Source organism: Micromesistius poutassou (genome assembly GCF_964030765.1).
Source record: "Micromesistius poutassou genome assembly, chromosome: 10".
In the NCBI taxonomy this organism is placed as follows: domain Eukaryota; kingdom Metazoa; phylum Chordata; class Actinopteri; order Gadiformes; family Gadidae; genus Micromesistius; species Micromesistius poutassou.
Genome location: NC_140280.1, coordinates 117866 through 139563, shown reverse-complemented (window position 1 = coordinate 139563; position 21698 = coordinate 117866). Strand labels below are relative to the sequence as shown.

At 49.1% G+C, this 21698-nt stretch overlaps 2 protein-coding genes across 2 annotated transcripts in view; both read right to left on the bottom strand.

Annotated features, from left to right (window-relative positions):
• Window positions 1-12507, bottom strand: part of rad50 (RAD50 homolog, double strand break repair protein) — a 29380-nt gene extending 16873 nt beyond the window's left edge. The window contains 15 exon segments of the mRNA XM_084473605.1: window positions 737-990; window positions 1946-2121; window positions 3735-3892; window positions 4399-4581; window positions 6817-7023; window positions 7119-7253; window positions 7342-7400; window positions 7746-7911; window positions 9337-9465; window positions 9939-10143; window positions 10391-10576; window positions 10909-11060; window positions 11505-11588; window positions 11769-11950; window positions 12363-12507. Coding sequence (XP_084329731.1) covers window positions 737-990; window positions 1946-2121; window positions 3735-3892; window positions 4399-4581; window positions 6817-7023; window positions 7119-7253; window positions 7342-7400; window positions 7746-7911; window positions 9337-9465; window positions 9939-10143; window positions 10391-10576; window positions 10909-11060; window positions 11505-11588; window positions 11769-11897 — 2223 coding nt within the window. The 5' untranslated portion in view covers window positions 11898-11950; window positions 12363-12507.
• Window positions 12508-13139: 632 nt separating this feature from the next.
• Window positions 13140-18844, bottom strand: taf9 (TAF9 RNA polymerase II, TATA box binding protein (TBP)-associated factor). Its single transcript, XM_084474203.1, has 7 exons — window positions 18787-18844; window positions 17629-17710; window positions 17124-17260; window positions 16654-16788; window positions 16392-16473; window positions 15033-15134; window positions 13140-14031 (listed from the first exon to the last, which is right to left on the bottom strand). The coding sequence occupies exons 1-7, from the start codon at window positions 18820-18822 to the stop codon at window positions 13874-13876; spliced, it is 732 nt and encodes a 243-aa protein (XP_084330329.1). The 5' UTR covers window positions 18823-18844; the 3' UTR covers window positions 13140-13873.
• Window positions 18845-21698: the final 2854 nt, after the last annotated feature.

The following is a 21698-nucleotide window of genomic DNA, read 5'->3' as shown; positions in this document are numbered from 1 at the left end:
AGGTGGTGCAGCGGGTTGGCCAACGACAGGAGGTCCCATCCGGCCCTTGTGTCGTTGTGTCGTTGGGTAAGGACACTTCCCCCACCTCGCCTCGTGTGGACGTGTCTGACTGCTGTATGTGTGAGGTGGTGGTCGGAGGGCAGCTGTGGCTGCTGGCGTGGTTCACCACCGGTGTGACTGTGTGTGAATGGTAAGCGTCTTTGGGTCATTGAAAAGCGCTATACAAAATAAATGAATTATTATTATTATTATTAAAAGGATGTAATAATATTTATTATAAAAAGACTCTCCTCGGCTATAAATAATCATACGACTACATTGATAATACATGGAAAGAGATGGAAAGCACCCTTTGTGAAATTAGGTCATCTACTGTTGATCATCTACCAAGTTGTAATGAGTCATAGACATATGAGAGGGTTAACCTCTTCATCACGAGGCCTAGTTCTGTCAAATAAACTACACAAATGAATATGAATGAATACTCATATACACAAAAGTATGAGTATATATCAATGTGTGCGTGCGTGCGTGCGTGCGTGCGTGCGTGCGTGCGTGCGTGCGTGCGTGCGTGCGTGCGTGCGTGCGTGCGTGCGTGCGTGCGTGCGTGCGTGCGTGCGTGCGTGCGTGCGTGCGTGCGTGCGTGCGTGCGTGCGTGCGTGCGTGCGTTGCGTGCGTGCGTGCGTGCGTGCGTGCGTGCGTGCGTGCGTGCGTGCGTGCGTGCGTGCGTGCGTGCGTGCGTGCGTGCGTACTTGACGGGCCTCAGAGCCATCATCTGGTCCCGCCGGCCCTCCTTCCTCCTCAGCTCCTGCTCGGTGGTCTTCAGCTTGTCGGGGACCAGCCGCAGCTTGGACTGCATGTCGCCCACCACCTCGTCCAGCTCCGCCTCCGAGGGGAAGGTCCGCTGGCACACGGGGCAGCAGGGCCCCGCCTCCTCCGTCAGCTGGCTGATGAACTGAGTGTACACCGCCGTCGCCCCCGCCAGCATGGCTGGGTGGAGGAGGAGGGATAGAGGTACAGGTGGAGGGATAGAGGTACAGGTGGAGGTACAGGTGGAGGTACAGGTGGAGGGATAGAGGTACAGGTGGAGGGATAGAGGTACAGGTGGAGGGATAGAGGTACAGGTGGAGGGATAGAGGTACAGGTGGAGGGATAGAGGTACAGGTGGAGGGATAGAGGTACAGGTGGAGGTACAGGTGGAGGTACAGGTGGAGGGATAGAGATGAATGGTTGGAGGAAGAGGGATGGACTAGATCAATGGAACGTCACTAGGAATACACACAAATACAATCTCAGAAGACAGCAATTCGAACAAAACCCTGAAGTCGTTGACATCTCTGCGATGTTCACGATGTTGACACATTTTCATGGCCAATCAAACCTCATGTCATACAAGATGGGGTTCTCCGTCCTCCTGTGATGCTGTCCTCTCACCTTGTTCTCCGTCCTCCCTGTGATGCTGTCCTCTCACCTTGTTCTCCGTCCTCCTGTGATGCTGTCCTCTCACCTTGTTCTCCGTCCTCCTGTGATGCTGTCCTCTCACCTTGTTCTCCGTCCTCTCCTGTGATGCTGTCCTCTCACCTTGTTCTCCGTCCTCCTGTGATGCTGTCCTCTCACCTTGTTCTCCGTCCTCCCCTGTGATGCTGTCCTCTCAACTTGTTCTCCGTCCTCCTGTGATGCTGTCCTCTCACCTTGTTCTCCGTCCTCCTGTGATGCTGTCCTCTCACCTTGTTCTCCGTCCTCCTGTGATGCTGTCCTCTCACCTTGTTCTCCGTCCTCCCCTGTGATGCTGTCCTCTCACCTTGTTCTCCGTCCTCCTGTGATGCTGTCCTCTCACCTTGTTCTCCGTCCTCCTGTGATGCTGTCCTCTCACCTTGTTCTCCGTCCTCCTGTGATGCTGTCCTCTCACCTTGTTCTCCGTCCTCCTGTCATGCTGTTCGCTCACCTCTCTGCTTGGCCGTCTTCTCCAGCTCCTCCTGCAGCTTCCCCAGGTCCTGCTCAAGGTCCTGACTTCCGCACACGTCGAAGAACTTCTCCTGGTCACTGGCCAGCTGCTGCTCCTTCCTGCGCAGCTCTGCAGACGTGTAGGTCTTGTTCTGCTCACTGGAGGCCAGCTCCTTACTGGACGGTGAAGACGTTACGGTCAGGAGTGGAGGAGGAGAGTCCCCTACAAACGGTTCATCTCCACCACGTCACGGGAATTCTGAAAAACTAAATCTAAACAGTCCGCTGCAGTCTCAACTCCAAACTGCAGAATCTAAGAAACAATTTAATCTAGCGAGTTATTGTTGTTTATTTGTGTTAAAAAGCCCATCTATACCAATCTGTGTTTGATTTTTGGTCTCGTCCATTTCAATGGGGGTGAGGGAAAGTCAGCAATGAGAAAGTATATAATTTTTGCGTGATTCTGCAAATCAATCAATTGATCATATTGTGGGTAATGTTTGTTTTATGAAATAGGATGTCGCAAAATCTGTCCATGGGAAAAAATGAAGGTTGAGTGAATATCCTCGCTAATTCCAACAAGCCTGAGCTATCAAAACGTGTTTGTGTTTATATTTGTGGTATTTATTCAGTTTGGGAAATTCTAAGACCTCATGAAAGCATGAGCCCAATTTAGCCCCTTAACAACAGGGACAAAGCGTCTGTTGCTAGGATGCTGCTTAGGTTCCCCCTACTGGCTGGAGTGGTCAACTACAGTTTGCTTAACCTCATCACCGTGCCTATTTCTGTTTACCCACAGTAAATGGAGTATATCTACCAAAAGACACCTGTGAGAGTGCAAGTGAAATAATCAACATGGAGACTACTATGTATTTGGTGGGAGTAAATAAAGCTGGAACAAAGATTTTATTACCGCACCTACAATAAATGTTTTAGAGTAAATACCACCTTGTGCATTATCAGTTGGTAGTCCTATAGTAATATAGGGTCATATCACAACGTATTGACCTGGGTCAGTATTTGATAAATAAATTAAAGTACAGCCAAGTCTCCGTCCGTCTCCGTTGCCTCGACGGAGAGTTAAAAAATATTGGATACGCACGTAGAGCTACAGAGAGGCTCTCTGTGGACAGAGGGTCTCTGATTGGCTCTCTGTGGACAGAGAGGGTCTCTGATTGGCTCTCTGTCCACAGAGAGGGTCTCTGATTGGCTCTCTGTGGACAGAGGGTCTCTGATTGGCTCTCTGTGGACAGAGAGGGTCTCTGATTGGCTCTCTGTCCACAGAGAGGGTCTCTGACTGGCTCTCTGTCCACAGAGAGGGTCTCTGATTGGCTCTCTGTCCACAGAGGGTCTCTGATTGGCTCTCTGTCCATAGAGGGTCTCTGATTGGCTCTCTGTCCACAGAGGGTCTCTGACTGGCTCTCTGTCCACAGAGGGTCTCTGATTGGCTCTCTGTCCATAGAGGGTCTCTGATTGGCTCTCTGTGTCTACGTACAGCTCTCTACAGAGGACTATAAATCCACCTTAGAAAGGATTGGCCCAGTGGCCATGGGAACGGGTGAGAGGGTGAGGAGGGTGAGGACAGAGGGTGAGGGGGTGAGGACAGAGGGTGAGGACAGAGGGTGAGGGGGTGAGGACAGAGGGTGAGGAGGGTGAGGACAGAGGGTGAGGGGGTGAGGACAGAGGGTGAGGACAGAGGGTGAGGACAGAGGGTGAGGACAGAGGGTGAGGGGGTGAGGGGGTGAGGACAGAGGGTGAGAGGGTGAGGACAGAGGGTGAGGACCACCCACTTGAGCCGGGCCAGCCTGTCCCGGGTGGCGGTGACGTCCCTGGCCTTGGCGTGGATCCAGTCCTCCAGCTGCAGCTTGGAGGGGAAGTGACCCAGCAGGGACACCAGATCCTCAGAGTGGCGGGACTTGATCCTACGCACCTGCTCCTCCTTGTCCGTCTACACACACACACACACACACACACACACACACACACACACACACACACACACACACACACACACACACACACACACACACACACACACACACACACACACACACACACACACACACACACAGGGTTACGCTCTGAAGGAGAATGAATCAGAAGGCTTCAGTACAGGTCATGTGACTGTTCTCTGCTTCAGACAGCGTGGAAAGAGTCTCAAAACATCAAGAGACTAACATCTCCGCCCGTGAACGACTTCATGCCCGTCTACGCTTCAAACTCGTGCATGATTAAAAAAAACAGCTCCCCCTTGGCTCACACTGTGGGTCGCAGAATTCAGTGTCACACCGGAACCGGATTTGTATTCTGCATTCTGAGACCAATGTGGAAGTGTTGCGTGCACAGAGCCCATGAGGGCCCCATGTGGACGTGACCCTGGTGAACGTGAGCGATGAAGTCTGAACCCCTCCGGAGCAGCGGGCTGGGGCAGCTGCCCAACAGAGCGGCGCTCACCTTGTCTTTCTGCAGCATGTCCATCTGCGTGCGGGTGGTGGTGTGTGTGTTGAGCGTCTCCATCTCCAGGTCCAGCTGCCGCCGCCGTCTGTCCAGCTCCACCCGCTCGCCCTGCAGCACCACCACCTCCGCCTTCAGGGCCTCCACGCTGGAGCTCTGCACCGCCGTCTGCAGCTCGCGCTCCTGGTGGGGGGGGCACAGAGCGCACAATAACAACAACACAACTCAACACAACACAACTCACAACACTTCAGCCATAGAACGCATGCATGTCTGTAGGAGTTGGCAGTGCGTGCGTGGGCGGTGTATGACTGGTAATGGTAATGTAATGGTAATGTATTGGTAATGGTAAATGGACTGCATTAATACAGAGCTTTTCTAACCAGTGGCCACTCAAAGCGTTTTACAATATTGCCCGACATTCACCCATTCATCACACATTCACACACTCGTCGGGAGCAGTCAGGGTGAGGGCGTCTCACTCAGGGACACCTCCACACTCCTCTAGGAGGAGCAGTCAGGGTGAGGCGTCTCGCTCAGGGACACCTCCACACTCAACTAGGAGGAGCAGTCAGGGTGAGGCGTCTCTCTCAGGGACACCTCCACACTCCTCTAGGAGGAGCAGTCAGGGTGAGGGCGTCTCTCTCAGGGACACCTCCACACTCCTCTAGGAGGAGCAGTCAGGGGGAGGCGTCTCTCTCAGGGACACCTCCACACTCCTCTAGGAGGAGCAGTCAGGGTGAGGGCGTCTCTCTCAGGGACACCTCCACACTCCTATAGGAGGAGCAGTCAGGGGGAGGCGTCTCTCTCAGGGACACCTCCACACTCCTCTAGGAGGAGCAGTCAGGGTGAGGCGTCTCTCTCAGGGACACCTCCACACTCCGCTAGGAGGAGCAGTCAGGGTGAGGCGTCTCTCTCAGGGACTCCTCCACACTCCTCTAGGAGGAGCAGTCAGGGTGAGGGCGTCTCTCTCAGGGACACCTCCACACTCCTCTAGGAGGAGCAGTCAGGGGGAGGCGTCTCTCTCAGGGACACCTCCACACTCCTCTAGGAGGAGCAGTCAGGGGGAGGCGTCTCGCTCAGGGACACCTCCACACTCCTCTAGGAGGAGCAGTCAGGGGGAGGCGTCTCTCTCAGGGACACCTCCACACTCCTCTAGGAGGAGCAGTCAGGGGGAGGCGTCTCTCTCAGGGACACCTCCACACTCCTCTAGGAGGAGCAGTCAGGGGGAGGCGTCTCTCTCAGGGACACCTCCACACTCCTCTAGGAGGAGCAGTCAGGGTGAGGCGTCTCTCTCAGGGACACCTCCACACTCCTCTAGGAGGAGCAGTCAGGGTGAGGCGTCTCTCTCAGGGACACCTCCACACTCCGCTAGGAGGAGCAGTCAGGGTGAGGCGTCTCTCTCAGGGACACCTCCACACTCCGCTAGGAGGAGCAGTCAGGGTGAGGCGTCTCTCTCAGGGACACCTCCACACTCCTCTAGGAGGAGCAGTCAGGGTGAGGCGTCTCTCTCAGGGACACCTCCACACTCCGCTAGGAGGAGCAGTCAGGGTGAGGCGTCTCTCTCAGGGACACCTCCACACTCCGCTAGGAGGAGCAGTCAGGGTGAGGCGTCTCTCTCAGGGACACCTCCACACTCCGCTAGGAGGAGCCGGGGATCCAACCAGCAACCTTCAGCCGACCCGCTCTGCCTCCTGAGCCCCACGCTGCCCCTGCTTGTTCTGCCTGTCTGTTCTGCCTGCTCCCTGCCTGCTCCCTGCCTGCTCCCTGCCTGTCTGTTCTGCCTGTCTGTTCTGCCTGCTCCCTGCCTGTTTGTTCTGCCTGCTCCCTGCCTGCTCCCTGCCTGTTTGTTCTGCCTGCTCCCTGCCTGCTCCCTGCCTGCTCCCTGCCTGTCTGTTCTGCCTGCTCCCTGCCTGCTCCCTGCCTGCTCCCTGCCTGTCTGTTCTGCCTGCTCCCTGCCTGCTCCCTGCCTGCTCCCTGCCTGCTCCCTGCCTGTTTGTTCTGCCTGCTCCCTGCCTGCTCCCTGCCTGCTCCCTGCCTGTCTGTTCTGCCTGCTCCCTGCCTGCTCCCTGCCTGTCTGTTCTGCCTGCTCCCTGCCTGCTCCCTGCCTGCTCCCTGCCTGCTCCCTGCCTGTTTGTTCTGCCTGCTCCCTGCCTGCTCCCTGCCTGCTCCCTGCCTGCTCCCTGCCTGCTCCCTGCCTGTCTGTTCTGCCTGCTCCCTGCCTGTCTGTTCTGCCTGCTCCCTGCCTGCCTGCTCCCTGCCTGCTCCCTGCCTGCTCCCTGCCTGCTCCCTGCCTGTCTGTTCTGCCTGCTCCCTGCCTGTCTGTTCTGCCTGCTCCCTGCCTGCTCCCTGCCTGCTCCCTGCCTGTCTGTTCTGCCTGCTCCCTGCCTGCTCCCTGCCTGCTCCCTGCCTGCTCACCTGCTCGGCCAGCTGGTGGTCCAGCTCCTGCAGCCGTCCAGAGGAGGCGTCGAGCCGCTCCAGGGCGTCCCTCAGGGCCCTGAGGTCCTGCTGCTTGCGGGCCTGCAGGTCTCTCTTCAGCTGCACCACGCTCTCCAGCCCCGACTTCCTGTCCCGCGTCTCGTCCATGGCCTGCTGCTTCTGCTGCTCCTTCTGCTGCAGCTCCGCCTGCAGCGCACAGCGGGGGGCGCGTCAGTCAGGGGGCGGGGCCTGGTCACGCCGCTTTGGGTTCCAATGATCAACGACGTCACCGTCTCCCACACCGTGATCTGATTGGCTGCACGCGTCTCCTGCTCCAGCCGCTCGGTGACGTGGCGATGGAAGCTCTGCAGCTGTGATTGGTCGAAGGGCGTGCGGTCGAAGCCGTCCAGCTCCAGGTAGGAGGACAAGGAGCGCACCTGGCAACGGAGGGCAGGGTGATTTCATCCCACTGGTCGTTTACAGCCCTGACCCTGACCCTGACCCTGACCCCCCGCCCGGGCTCACCTGGGCGTCGCGCTTTGTGATGTTGGTGGAGTGGCGGTCGGCCTCCTGGTCCAGACGACCTGAACGGGGAGAACGGCAGGTCAGCCTGGGCCCCGTCTGGGCTGACTGACTGACTGAAGACTGACTGACTGACTGACTGAAGACTGACTGACTGACTGACTGAAGACTGAGCATGGTGTGAAGGAAAGATGGACGGGTGAAAGAACGCGTCGTCGTTCTTTCACCCGTCCATCTTTCCTTCACGTTGTGCTCACACCATGCTACCCTATTTTTTCTTTGTCTTTCTTCTGACAATTCCTACAGTAAGTCGCTTTGGATAAAAGCGTGAGCCTGTGTGTGTGTGTGTGTGTGTGTGTGTGTGTGTGTGTGTGTGTGTGTGTGTGTGTGTGTGTGTGTGTGTGTACCTTGTTCCACAAGCAGCTCAGACTTGACCCTGGTGAGTCTCTGACACTCGCGGGCGGCTCTCTCCAGCTCCTTCTGTCCGTCCGTCAGCCTCCTCTCCTTCTCCCGCACCGTCTTCTGGTGGTTCTGGTAAAGGTCCTGCAGCTGCTCGTCAGAACCCTGGAACACCTGTTGACCACCACACCTTAAGAACCTCTTAAGAACCTTAAGGCTAAGAACCACCTTAACCGACTCATCCTGAAGGTACCCGGGAACGGGTTCAGCCTCTTCCCCCAGATCTCAAAGACGTCTTCAGGTATTCAAAGACATTTGAAAGTAGTCATGTGACACACAACTAGAAAGATTTGATTCTCAACTTTTGGTCTATCATAACCATTCTTAGGTTAGGTTGTTGTTAGGTTATGGAAGAAATGTGTAGCTTTATGTCTAATTGTCCTTACTTTAGTTCTATTATGTTTGGGTCTGGGTTCCATGTGAGTTATAAGGGAGGGTTACTCAATGGAGGGTGTGTGCATGTGCTGCCATGAGCGGTCAGTGGCTCTAAAAGGATTAGGGTTAGGGTTAGGGCTAGGGCTAGGGTTAGGGTTAGGGCTAGGGTTAGGGTTAGGGCTAGGGTTAGGGTTAGGGTTAGGGTTAGGGTTGGGGTTGGGGTTGGGGTTGGGGTTAGGGCTAGGGTTAGGGTTAGGGTTAGGGTTAGGGTTAGGGTTGGGGTTGGGGTTAGGCCATGGACCCCGGGGGCTAGGGTTAGGGTTGGGGTTAGGGTTAGGTTTAGGGCTAGGGTTAGGGTTAGGGTTAGGGTTGGGGTTGGGGTTAGGGTTGGGTTAGGGTGAACTAACCAGATCCCAGAGGACACACCGCTCCGGGGCAATACATGTTAATGTATGTTAATGTATGCATGTTAATACATGTCAATACATGATGCCATTGATTTCCTTGATTTGTTGATGGTTCTATTGATTTCTTTTGCAGTATTATCCTGCGGTGTGGAGATGTTAAAAGTGCCACACTGACTTAACGTAATACTAACAATTCATCAAGTAATCATAAAAACATTTAACAAACATCACGGCTGTGATGGTCTCCTCCAGATCCTTGTTGTCCTGCTCCCCCCCCCCCCCCCCACCTGCTCCATGGTCTCCTCCAGATCCTTGTTGTCCTGCTCCCCCCCCCCCCCCCCACCTGCTCCATGGTCTCCTCCAGATCCTTGTTGTCCTACTCCTCCCCCCCCCCCCCCCCCCCCCACCTGCTCCATGGTCTCCTCCAGGTCCTTGTTGTCCTGCTCCTCTCCCCCCCCCCCCCCCACCTGCTCCATGGTCTCCTCCAGGTCCTTGTTGTCCTGCTCCTCTCCCCCCCCCCCCCCACCTGCTCCATGGTCTCCTCCAGGTCCTTGTTGTCCTGCTCCTCTCCCCCCCCCCCCCCCACCTGCTCCATGGTCTCCTCCAGGTCCTTGTTGTCCTGCTCCTCTCCCCCCCCCCCCCCACCTGCTCCATGGTCTCCTCCAGATCCTTGTTGTCCTACTCCCCCCCCCCCCCCACCTGCTCCATGGTCTCCTCCAGGTCCTTGTTGTCCTGCTCCTCTCCCCCCCCCCCCCACCTGCTCCATGGTCTCCTCCAGGTCCTTGTTGTCCTGCTCCATCTGGCTCCTCCTGCTGTCCAGGGCCTTGATGTCGTTGTCCAGCTTCATCACCTTGCCCAGCTTTGTGTCGATGTCCATCTGCCGGTTCTGTAGAGGGAGAACCGATACAGTCAGTAGACCTTAGGGCTGGAACCGATACAGTCAGTAGACCTTAGGGCTGGAACCGATACAGTCAGTAGACCTTAGGGCTGGAACCGATACAGTCAGTAGACCTTAGGGCTGGAACCGATACGGTCAGTAGACCTTAGGGCTGGAACCGATACAGTCAGTAGACCTTAGGGCTGGAACCGATACAGTCAGTAGACCTTAGGGCTGGAACCGATACAGTCAGTAGACCTTAGGGCTGGAACCGATACGGTCAGTAGACCTTAGGGCTGGAACCGATAGTCAGTAGACCTTAGGGCTGGAACCGATACAGTCAGTAGACCTTAGGGCTGGAACCGATACAGGGCCAGGACCCGCTGACAGACCCACCTCAAGGGGCTGGATCTGGGCCTGGACCCGCTGACAGACCCACCTCAAGGGGCTCGATCTGGGCCTGGACCCGCTGACAGACCCACCTCAAGGGGCTCGATCTGGGCCTCGACCCGCTGCACGCTGTCCCTAGAGGCGACCAGCTGGGCCTCCTTGGTGGCCAGCATCTCCTGGATCTGCAGGGCCTTCTCCTTCATCTGCTTCAGGTAGCGCAGCTCCACCTGGCACTCCCGCACCACCTGGCCCTTCTTCAGGCGCAGCTGGCGCATGGTGTCCAGGGCCTTGATGTACCTGAAGGCCAGGAGGGGGGGCACAGACGGTTAAGGCAAAACAAGAGATCAGTATTAAACTATTGATCCAACGCTGGGCTATGAGGAGGTGGCCGCTGCTAGTCATGTGCTTTATTATAACTTATAAGTATATCTATATAGAAGAGGACCATGAAATAGAAACATGCTAAATAATCCAAATACTTATTCAGTTGAATCCAAATGATCAAAAAACATCTAAAGAACCAGCAAGAGTTGACTTTCAGTACTTTGTGGCTGCAAAGATGGAGTCAAACTTCTCCTTGAGGGCCTTGCCCTCGCTGAGGGGCCAGTTGGACTCCTCCTGGTGGCAGAAGATGACGTTGTTCAGCACCGACTTGGACACGCCCAGACCAGAGATCATCTCCCGGTCCAGCTCACCACACTTGGAGGAAAGGCTTATCTTCTCACCGTGCCTACGAGGACCAACAGCGTCGTTGTGACATCACGTCTCAATTCAGCGGATTGATCACAGAAAGAAATGGTCCCATCAAACCCAGAGAGAATAAAGACGTACTTCTGAGTCTGAGGAGTTGGGTCAACAGTAAGATTCTTGTAACCAAAAAGAGCTGCCCAGCATATTTAGAATGTCGAATTGATAAGTTATAGGATGTGACTTTATTGATAACAACATTATTGAAACCCTTTCGATCATTGAATGCTGACGTGTCCAGGTCCATTTGAATCTGTTGGCTTGAAGCACACAGCGGGGAGCCCCTCCGGACCCACACACTCCACTGAGCCTTACTTGATGCGGGTTATGACGCCCTCTAGCGTCTTGAAGGTGTAGTTCTTTGCCTTCTGCGTGCACGACATGGAGCGCTGTATGGCCACCTTCTCCCCGTTGACGTCGGTGAACACCAGACGGATCTGGGCTCGCACGTCCGTCTCGTGGGCGTCCTACAGAGACGCATCAGTCACGAGTCAAGACAGCCGATTAGCTAGAAGTATGTCCTTTTAATTAGACGCAAGGTACATTTTATCCAACCATAGATTATTCATATCATTTTCGTTTTGCACTATTTTATTCTGGAGTAAATACTAAGACATCCATACACCCTACACCTGCTGTGTATAAATATTTTTAGCCAACTTATCCTTTAAGATGCTTTTTGTTGTTATTTTACACAGCAAGCCAGGCTGTGTAATGGTTTAAGTTATGGGACCAATGCAGACCAATACATTTTAATTCATCGCCAGTTAACTTGCTGAAATAGTCAATAAAAACAGTAAACAACAAGGGACTGGATATCCTTGGGGTCGTCTGCTCACTAATAATGGATCAGTCACATCATCTTTGAAGCCTAAAGTAGAGAATCAGCTCATTGATCAGCCTGGACTCACTTTAGGGTCGTGGACGAAGGCGGCCCCTTTGGCTCCAGGGGGGAGTTCTCCTGATGACGCGTACTTCAGGCACTCGATGATCGTCTGGACACCAAGAGGAACACAGGGCTTTAAATGACGTCATGAGGCCTGGGAGCATCGCGGTGACACAATTGCAGCAGATGCAGAAAACATTTCATGTGATAAGACATATTTCTGCAGCATCAGCACATTTGCATCATATTATTTATGAAATATTAGCATGTTTTTTTGTTTTGTTTTTACAGTTTTTCCTGCTCCATTGGGTCCAACCAGAACGGTGAGAGGGCTGAAGAAGGAGATGACTTGTTTGTCTTTGTCCTCCACGCCAAAACTCCTGACCCCCAGGATGCTCATCTTATCGATCCTGGACATCTTTAGATAATAGATAATAGTCTCTCTCACTTGAAGAGAAAGGTGGGCTGCAACTGAGTGAAAGGGACACACACACAAAGACACAAACACGTTCGGTATGATGTCAGGTAACGGTAACATAACATAATTGCTTTCACCCACAATGTTTAATATAAAAAGCTTGAATCCACTTTAATTAAATGTATTTATTTTATTTGTATTTATTTGTATATATTTAGTAGTCAAGGGCCGATTGAATTAAACAATGAACAAACTTTGGCATGTTATATAGAAGAACATGTTTATCATTCATTTTATAAAGGATATATTTGATGTATTGTTTACTTTTTGTTCGTTGTGTACAAGTCTACATCGTATGCTTACAGCTACACACACATCTCACCACACTACGCACATCTCCAGAACCTGCTGCAACCGCTAGCTCATCTCAACCAAGTTCATGTGTTGAATGTATTTGTCTCGTACCTTACAGTCCCCAGGGAGGAGGAAATACACCTTAGGGAACACGGGAGCGGAGTTCAGAAGGAACGTTGTGGTTGGGTTAGGTTAGGTTAGGTTAGGTTAGGTTAGGTTAACGTTGTGGTTGTATGCAGATACTTCCTAACCTGAGTTTTCGCGCAAAGTGTGCAAAGACACATGACGTCACTTCCGTATGACCGTGCGTTTGACTCCAATCAGAGCCGTGTACAGCTTAATACTTTACAGAATATGCAATATAATACACAAAACCAAATAATGAAAGTCGATAAAAGTAAATTCATCTTAATAAAATATGACGCTGCTATTATTACGAGATCAATAAATAACTGAATAATTTAGACATACACCCCCCCCCCCCCCCCAAACATTTTAGGTGAAATGATCCAGAGTGGTCAATATATATATTATATGATAGTCAACTCTCTGCCCAAAGGAGCTATTTACAGCCATATGGTTCATTTGTGTCTTGTTATGACCCGTGATGGAAGCAGTGATCATAGTGGTCAGTGATGAAAGTAGGCTTGTGAGACGCATATATAGGAAATTAAGGTTTCTGCAGTGCAGCTTATAAAGATTCTTGAATCGAGTCGAATTGCTTAACACAAGGTTGATTAACTACGAGCGAGAAAGCAGCTGTAGCTGCACATAAATGACAGATACATGGTCCTCCAAGTCAGAGTGAACAGCAGTCCCAATACAACCTTCCTGCAACAGTACACATTCAGAAACGTGTGAGTTGTAACCAATTATTTTTATTTTTTTACTCATACAAAAGTTAGTGGCAAACAAGAGGAAACTACGGTTAAGACACAATTGACACCAAGTGTGGAAGAGTAGGCTCAGAATGAGGGCTCTTTCTGTATGTACAGCGTATTTGTTCACTATGTTGATGTGTCTCTGGGGAGGAAAGAATAACCTGTTCAAATAAATACATGTTGGCAATAAAGCTCTGGCCTGCTATTTATGTTACATGACCACTTCTTCTGTTAAGTGTTGGATACTCTTGCACACTATTGAAAAAGCCCAAAACATGTCAAAAAGCAATGTTTTCATGTGGAGATGGGTAGCTATATATAAAGCACCATAGTATGCATATAGCACTGAATGTTGTCAGGTATTATTGCTGTAACTAACAAAATATATTCATAAAAAAGTTTCCTTCACAGGCAGTTAATCATAATCTAACCATGCATGTTTAACATCTACACTTCTAAAAGGGAGAAGAGTGTGAACAGAGTCTTTCATTATGATGCCATTGAGCAAGGCATTCAACCGCTACACTGTAGTAGCTCGGGGGTACTGCACACAGGGGGGTATTCAGGTGTTCAATGATCTTTACACACATTATGAAGTAATCATCGTCCAGCAGCTGAGTCTTTAATTCTTATACAGAACAGGCTAACAGCGTCCTTCAGCGCCCCCTCGTCACATCGAGGTTTGACTTCAAGGAAAGAGAAACAAACAAACTGGTGAGAAGGGAGCCGGCGGCCGGGAGGTCATAGGGCGTCGTAGTCGTCGTCCTCCTCATGCTTCCTCTTCAGCGACTCGCTGGCGGCGCTCTGCGACACCATCTTGGTGGTGATGAGGATGTTCTTTGAGCCAATCAGAGACGGGTTGATCAGGACGTTCTGCACCGTGGGAGTGGACGGCGTGGCTGGTGTCGGGGAAACACGGAAAATATGAAATACCACCACGCTACTACCACGCTTATGTGTCTTTAAATAGAACTTCCACGCTTATGTGTCTTTAAATAGAACTACCACGCTTATGTGTCTTTAAATAGAACTTCCACGCTTATGTGTCTTTAAATAGAACTACCACGCTTATGTGTCTTTAAATAGAACTACCACGCTTATGTGTCTTTAAATAGAACTACCACGCTTATGTGTCTTTAAATAGAACTACCACGCTTATGTGTCTTTAAATAGAACTACCACGCTTATGTGTCTTTAAATAGAACTACCACGCTTATGTGTCTTTAAATAGAACTACCACGCTTATGTGTCTTTAAATAGAACTACCACGCTTATGTGTCTTTGAAGTAGAACTACCACGCTTATGTGTCTTTAAATAGAACTACCACGCTTATGTGTCTTTGAAGTAGAACTACCACGCTTATGTGTCTTTAAATAGAACTACCACGCTTATGTGTCTTTGAAGTAGAACTACCACGCTTATGTGTCTTTAAATAGAACTACCACGCTTATGTGTGTCTTTGAAGTAGAACTACCACGCTTATGTGTGTCTTTGAAGTAGAACTACCACGCTTATGTGTGTCTTTGAAATAGAAAGATAAATGATATAGATTGTATTGTAAAATAAGACATGACAAAAATCTATATTTTTTATTAAAATGCCCTTTGTAGATATCCACCATTTACAATCCAGATGTTTAGCATGTTCGGCTGTTCACCCTAGAGCAGCTTAAGATACATTCAATCAGATCTGAGCCAATAAGAATCAGGATGTTAGATATGTTAGGTTCTACAACCTAGAACTGTAAAGCTGGGAGTCAAACTCCATAATCACTGAATCTATCCTGTCCAGTTCATCCTATACGGGCTACATTGTCTCATACACTCAAGTGCTCATCATTAGTGTCATTACCTTGACTGCGGGTTGAGAACACAAACTGACTAGGCTTGGTGGTGGTACCTGTTTTGGACACGGCAGTCTGAGAACTGGGGATCTGAACAGTGAAGCGCTGACCAGACAAGGACAAAGGGGTGGCCACCTTGCTGGTGACAGAGGGCGTGCCTGGAGACATGATGGGGAGTTAGGGTTAGGGTTAGGGTTAGAAACTAACCCATAACTAACTAACTAACCCATGATGGAGCGTTTACAGACAACACACCAAACCAGCTTGACATGAAGGCAGGATTACTGCAAACCATAAATAATTGTCACAAAATGTTGCAGTTAGCAACGTTGACATTCAATCAGAAATAGTAAAAAATATGTAATGAATGTAGTAGACTGTTAACTGGCTATTATTATTTGTTTCTCTCTATAATAAAAGGATCAGAGATGGTGAATAAAAAAAATAAAAAAATCACTACAAAATGATTCTAGAAAGAGCTTGAAATCTGGGCAGATATCCAGTCCTCATAAACTCACATCACTGTAATCACCCTGAGCATCACGCTTCAGTTTGAAAACAGCTTACCCTGGTGGGATATGACAGCGTGTGTGCTGGGCAGTAGTGTGTGTGGTTGGTGTGCTGGGCAGTAGTGTGTGTGGTTGGTGTGCTGGGCAGTAGTGTGTGTGGTTGGTGTGCTGGGCAGTAGTGTGTGTGGTTGGTGTGCTGGGCAGTAGTGTGTGTGGTTGGTGTGCTGGGCAGTAGTGTGTGTGGTTGGTGTGCTGGGCAGTAGTGTGTGCTGGGCAGTAGTGTGTGCTGGGCAGTAGTGTGTGCTGGGCAGTAGTGTGTGTGGTTGGTGTGCTGGGCAGTAGTGTGTGTGGTTGGTGTGCTGGGCAGTAGTGTGTGTGGTTGGTGTGCTGGGCAGTAGTGTGTGTGGTTGGTGTGCTGGGCAGTAGTGTGTGTGGTTGGTGTGCTGGGCAGTAGTGTGTGTGGTTGGTGTGCTGGGCAGTAGTGTGTGTGGTTGGTGTGCTGGGCAGTAGTGTGTGTGGTTGGTGTGCTGGGCAGTAGTGTGTGCTGGGCAGTAGTGTGTGTGGTTGGTGTGCTGGGCAGTAGTGTGTGCTGGGCAGTAGTGTGTGCTGGGCAGTAGTGTGTGTGGTTGGTGTGCTGGGCAGTAGTGTGTGTGTCTCACCCAGGGTTGGTGTGCTGGGCAGTAGTGTGTGCTGGGCAGTAGTGTGTGTGGTTGGTGTGCTGGGCAGTAGTGTGTGCTGGGCAGTAGTGTGTGTGTCTCACCCAGGGTTGGTGTGCTGGGCAGTAGTGTGTGCTGGGCAGTAGTGTGTGCTGGGCAGTAGTGTGTGTGGTTGGTGTGCTGGGCAGTAGTGTGTGTGGTTGGTGTGCTGGGCAGTAGTGTGTGCTGGGCAGTAGTGTGTGTGTCTCACCCAGGGTTGGTGTGCTGGGCCTGCTGGACACTGATCCCACACTGAGGCGCGGTACCGTGATCCTGCCCCCCGACGATGACACCTAGCGGGGACCCAAGTGGCCATGGCAACATTTAATCAATGTTAAAAAATGTAAAATGAGCTTCAACTGAATTGTGTTTGTGTGCGTTGTTGTCAATAAGAGCTACGTCAGCTCAGAATGAGACGTGTTTTTATTACCCTCCAAAAGCACATATAAAAAGTATCCTCAGTGTCTACGTACCTTCTTCTGGATGGACTTGAGTCTGTAGTTGGGGGCGGTGAGGCAGTAGCGGTCGGGCGGCAGGCGGGGGCCGGTGTAGGGCTTGATCAGAGGGAGAGGCGTGGCGTTCTTCTGCCTGGCAACCTCAAGAAGAAACTGATGACAAGATAGAAAAGGCTTATTATCGTCTATGTCTATTATGGAATAGGAATCACTTGAATGAATATTAAACTATTTACAATTCAGAACCATTTTACTAGTCATTTAGATGTCTTTTATAAAGAGTCACATAGCGTGATTTACATACAGTCATACGTTACTAATGAGCAGGATGGAGTTAAGCATCTAGCCTATCCTGCCTTATATGTGTGTGTATATATATATATATATATACACTGTATATATATATATTAGTTATACATTATTTTGTGAATTCAATTAAATTCAAACCCTGCTTTAGTCCACTAAAGCGTCAGCAGATGAAGACTCACGTCTCTGGGCGGTGGGGAGGTGAACGACTGGTCCATGCGGCACTGGATGGCCAGCTTAATGTCCTCTGCGTCTACCGTGGATTTCTTGGCGTGCGTAGCATAGATTTTAGCATCCTCAATAATGGTTGTTACATATCCTATGAGACAATGGATATTAGTTTGAGGAGAACTTGGAAGACCATTTTCCAAACAGTGCTTGTTATCCTTCCAATCTTTATGGATCATGAATAATCATGTCTCTGTGGACGGTTACGATAGCAGATATGGTATGACTGACTTACTGTACGTAAACTCTATGGTATGACTGACTTACTGTATGTAAACTTTATGGTATGACTGACTTACTGTACGTAAACTCTATGGTATGACTGACTTACTGTACGTAAACTCTATGGTATGACTGACTTACTGTATGTAAACTTTATGGTATGACTGACTTACTGTATGTAAACTCTATGCTATGACTGACTTACTGTACGTAAACTCTATGGTATGGCTGACTTACTGTATGTAAACTCCAACATCTGGTTGATGACTCTGGGTTCGTACTCTGTTATTCCCATATCTTTGAGTATTTGTATCATCACCTGACAAGAAAGTAAATGTACCCTTAAGAACAAAGGTAACAAACACACATAAAGAGCCTTTGTAAAGGATCATACTAATATGATCCTTTACAAAGTTAAGGATCATTTGAATATGATCCTATACATTGTAAAGTATCATATTAATATGATCCTTAAAATTGTAAAGGATGATAATCATTATTAATGTATTATGACCCAATGAAGCGACAACATGACAATCCCATTCAACATTTGTGATAAAACATCAAAGATGAAGCTTCAACATCCAGAGAGCAGATCCTCCATCGAGAGGGTTAGGCTAAGCCTAACCCAGTGAGGACCTAACCCTAACCCAGACCCTAACCCAGTGAGGACCTAACCCTAACCCAGACCCTAACCCAGTGAGGACCTAACCCTAACCCAGACCCTAACCCTAACCCAGACCCTAACCCTAACCCAGTGAGGACCTAACCCTAACCCAGACCCTAACCCAGACCCTAACCCAGTGAGGACCTAACCCTAACCCAGTGAGGACCTAACCCTAACCCAGACCCTAACCCAGTGAGGACCTAACCCTAACCCAGTGAGGACCTAACCCTAACCCAGACCCTAACCCAGTGAGGACCTAACCCTAACCCAGACCCTAACCCAGTGAGGACCTAACCCTAACCCAGACCCTAACCCAGTGAGGACCTAACCCTAACCCAGACCCTAACCCAGTGAGGACCTAACCCTAACCCTACCCGACCTTAACCAGTGAGGACCTAACCCTAACCCTAACCCTACCCGACCTTAACCAGTGAGGACCTAACCCTAACCCTACCCCTAACCCTACCCGACCTTAACCAGTGAGGACCTAACCCAGACCCAGACCTTAAACCTACCCCAGCCCTAAACCTCAGCAGCAGAAACAACAACATGACCAAGACTGAACAGCGGCTAATGCTAACACTGGAGCTAGCAGGACCAGTGAGAACAGAGCTGAGTCAACAACAGATAGGATCATTTAGATGGCTGATCTTACACACATTTAAAACGAATATCGAATATAACTACTCATTAACGTGAGTATATCAATACTGTATAGTAATAAAGACCTGGGCATCTTTGGGAAGCGTTTTTGGGGAAGCCATTTTCCTTGTTTTGCGCCTCCGATTCTTCTTCGTCTAAAACGTTGAAACAGACAAGCGCCCCCTACCGCCCTCTACAGTTACAGCGCCCCCTACCGCCCTCTACAGTTACAGCGCCCCCTACCGCCCTCTACAGTTACAGCGCCCCCTACTGCACTTGTGGACTCTGTCTGCCCCACAGATCTCCCTAGCTTTAATAAACAATGATCCACCTCCACATTGTCCACCTGCGTACAGGAGGCCAAATCACCTCTACATCTGTATAAGTCTTTTAGCTTTCCATGCCCCTTCTCTTACCAGGGCTGTCTGAAACATTCCCTTCCTTCCCTGAAATCCAGTGCAACAAAACATTGGCAGGAATAACTACAACCTGCCCTTTCAGTGCCTAGTATTGCAATCAACATTGTTTCCTCCCCCATTTCCACCCGTAAAGCAGATATTGGGCTCTGCCCCCAACACACCCTTAACTGCCTTGAATACCATCCAACCTTTTAATCGTTGCACTGGCTGCCACTCATTATGCAAAAACAATCCATAATCAATTATTGATCTGGTCATGTTATGATAAGTGATCTGCAGAAAGCCTCTCTAACCTCATTATGACCGTGGCACACTGTTTCACCACCAATATCAACCCTCCTTATGAACCATCCTTTATGAACCCTCCTTATGAACCCTCTTTATGAACCCTCCTTATGAATCCTCTTTATGAACCCTCTTTATGAACCCTCTTTATGAACCCTCTTTATGAACCCTCCTCCTTTATGAACCCTCTTTATGAACCCTCCTTTATGAACCCTCCTTATGAACCCTCCTTATGAACCCTCTTTATGAACCCTCCTTATGAACCCTCCTTATGAACCCTCCTTATGAACCCTCCTTATGAACCCTCCTTATGAACCCTCCTTATGAACCCTCTTTATGAACCCTCCTTATGAACCCTCTTTATGAACCCTCCTTTATGAACCCTCCTTTATGAACCCTCTTTATGAACCCTCCTTTATGAACCCTCTTTATGAACCCTCTTTATGAACCCTCTTTATGAACCCTCCTTTATGAACCCTCTTTATGAACCCTCCTTTATGAACCCTCCTTTATGAACCCTCCTTATGAACCCTCTTTATGAACCCTCCTTATGAACCCTCTTTATGAACCCTCTTTATGCACAGAATGTGTATTATTATTTTGGTATTGATTGATTGATTGATTGATTTCTTGATTGATTTAATGATTGATTTAAATTATGGCTGTGGCCCGTGTTATTGGACTGACGAAAAAGTAAAAAAATTTAAAAAAGAGAAGAAAAAGAAAATCGTTATATTCATGCATTTTTCATGCACTTTAAACAATTTGTATGTCGCTTATTTGAGAAGATCTTAAATGTTTGTCATTTTATCTACGTACATGCAAAACGCCTGCAGGTGGCAGTCATATCTAAGTTACGAACATACTCGTTCACTTTCAAATTTGTTCAGAGAATGAACACATAAACTACTAATTGCCTTAGTCCTCTCTTATCCGGCTCTGATAAATAGTATTTGTACCGGTAAGAACATTTATTTGGAAGCAGGGCTTAGATCGGCAAAAGAAAGAGGAGAGAGAGAGAGAGAGAGAGAGAGAGAGAGAGAGAGAGAGAGAGAGAGAGAGAGAGAGAGAGAGAGAGAGAGAGAGATGAAAGGAGGGAAACACAAATATCTTGGTGTTGGTGGGTTCACAAGTAATCAGCCCTTCCCAGGATGAGTTTTCCTTAAGCAGTCTTACACGAGATGGCGTTCTTGAATGTCATCATTGGTAGGCGAAGCACAGCCGTAGGAACGAGGCGCTAGTCTACCTGCGCGGTTTTACATGTGAGGCTCAAAGGGATATGTGTCAAACTCGTTGCTAAGTTAATGAATCATGGGTGCTCCATGGCAGCGGGATCAAGTACCTGGGATTCTGTTTTATTGCGTGTGTGCGTGTGCGTGTGTGCATGTGCTTGTGAAGTCCCATTTCTGACTAGGTCAAATAAGGTCCTAACACGGACTATAACAGAGGTCAGATTCCTATGGATCTAGAGACATACATGGCTCTTGCATTGATTACATATGGCTGATCAACAACACTCAAAATAGGTATTACCAGAAGTGACCAAATATTACACAAAATTTTATGAATACATCCTTCTGGGATATGCAAAGCTACATGTTCATCGGTCAAAGTGACAAAGTTCGGGGCAGTTCAAGGTCAACATTATGTGTGTGTGTGTGTGTGTGTGTGTGTGTGTGTGTGTGTGTGTGTGTGTGTGTGTGTGTGTGTGTGTGTGTGTGTGTGTGTGTGTGTGTGTGTGTGTGTGTGTTCTCTGTTAGTAATACTCAAATTCAAAGAAGTTACAAAACACACATGTTTTATTAGCAGCGACTGTCCACATATGAACTGATAATAAATACCCTCGTGGATCATAAATCACACATGTAGTTAATTAATCATACACTAAGCAAACAAGGCCCTGAAACATTGCAACTGCCGGTTTACAGTTGACAATATTTCAAAGACCTTTTCCTGCTCATATGCACCCTTGATATGCATATAAAACAATGCATTCTTACCAACTGAATTCGTTTTTTTTCTTAGATCTTTTATTGATTCTCATGTGTCTTCATTGCGCTCTATCGTCGAGGCTCTGTTGTCTACTTTCTGTTTGTCTTTATTTTCTCATATCGCTATACTTTTTTTTCTCATTCTCTGAACATTTAAAATCATCAAACTTTACTTTACTAAGATGAACAAACAGGACATTCAAACACATAATGCAAACCATAATAATAATATATAGTATATCATAGTTATCGTTATTATAAATTATTCTTTATTCATCATTACTAATTATTTCATAATTAGTA

Excerpts from the sequence above, each read along its gene's own strand:
- taf9 (XM_084474203.1), bottom strand. The coding sequence starts at position 18,822 with ATGGCTTCCCCAAAAACGCTTCCCAAAGATGCCCAG. Across the intron at positions 16,789-17,123 it reads CCTCCCCACCGCCCAGAGAC|TTTCTTCTTGAGGTTGCCAG; the intron begins GTGAGTCTTCAT and ends TCTTGTCATCAG. Across the intron at positions 16,474-16,653 it reads TCAAGTCCATCCAGAAGAAG|GTGTCATCGTCGGGGGGCAG; the intron begins GTACGTAGACAC and ends GGTCCCCGCTAG.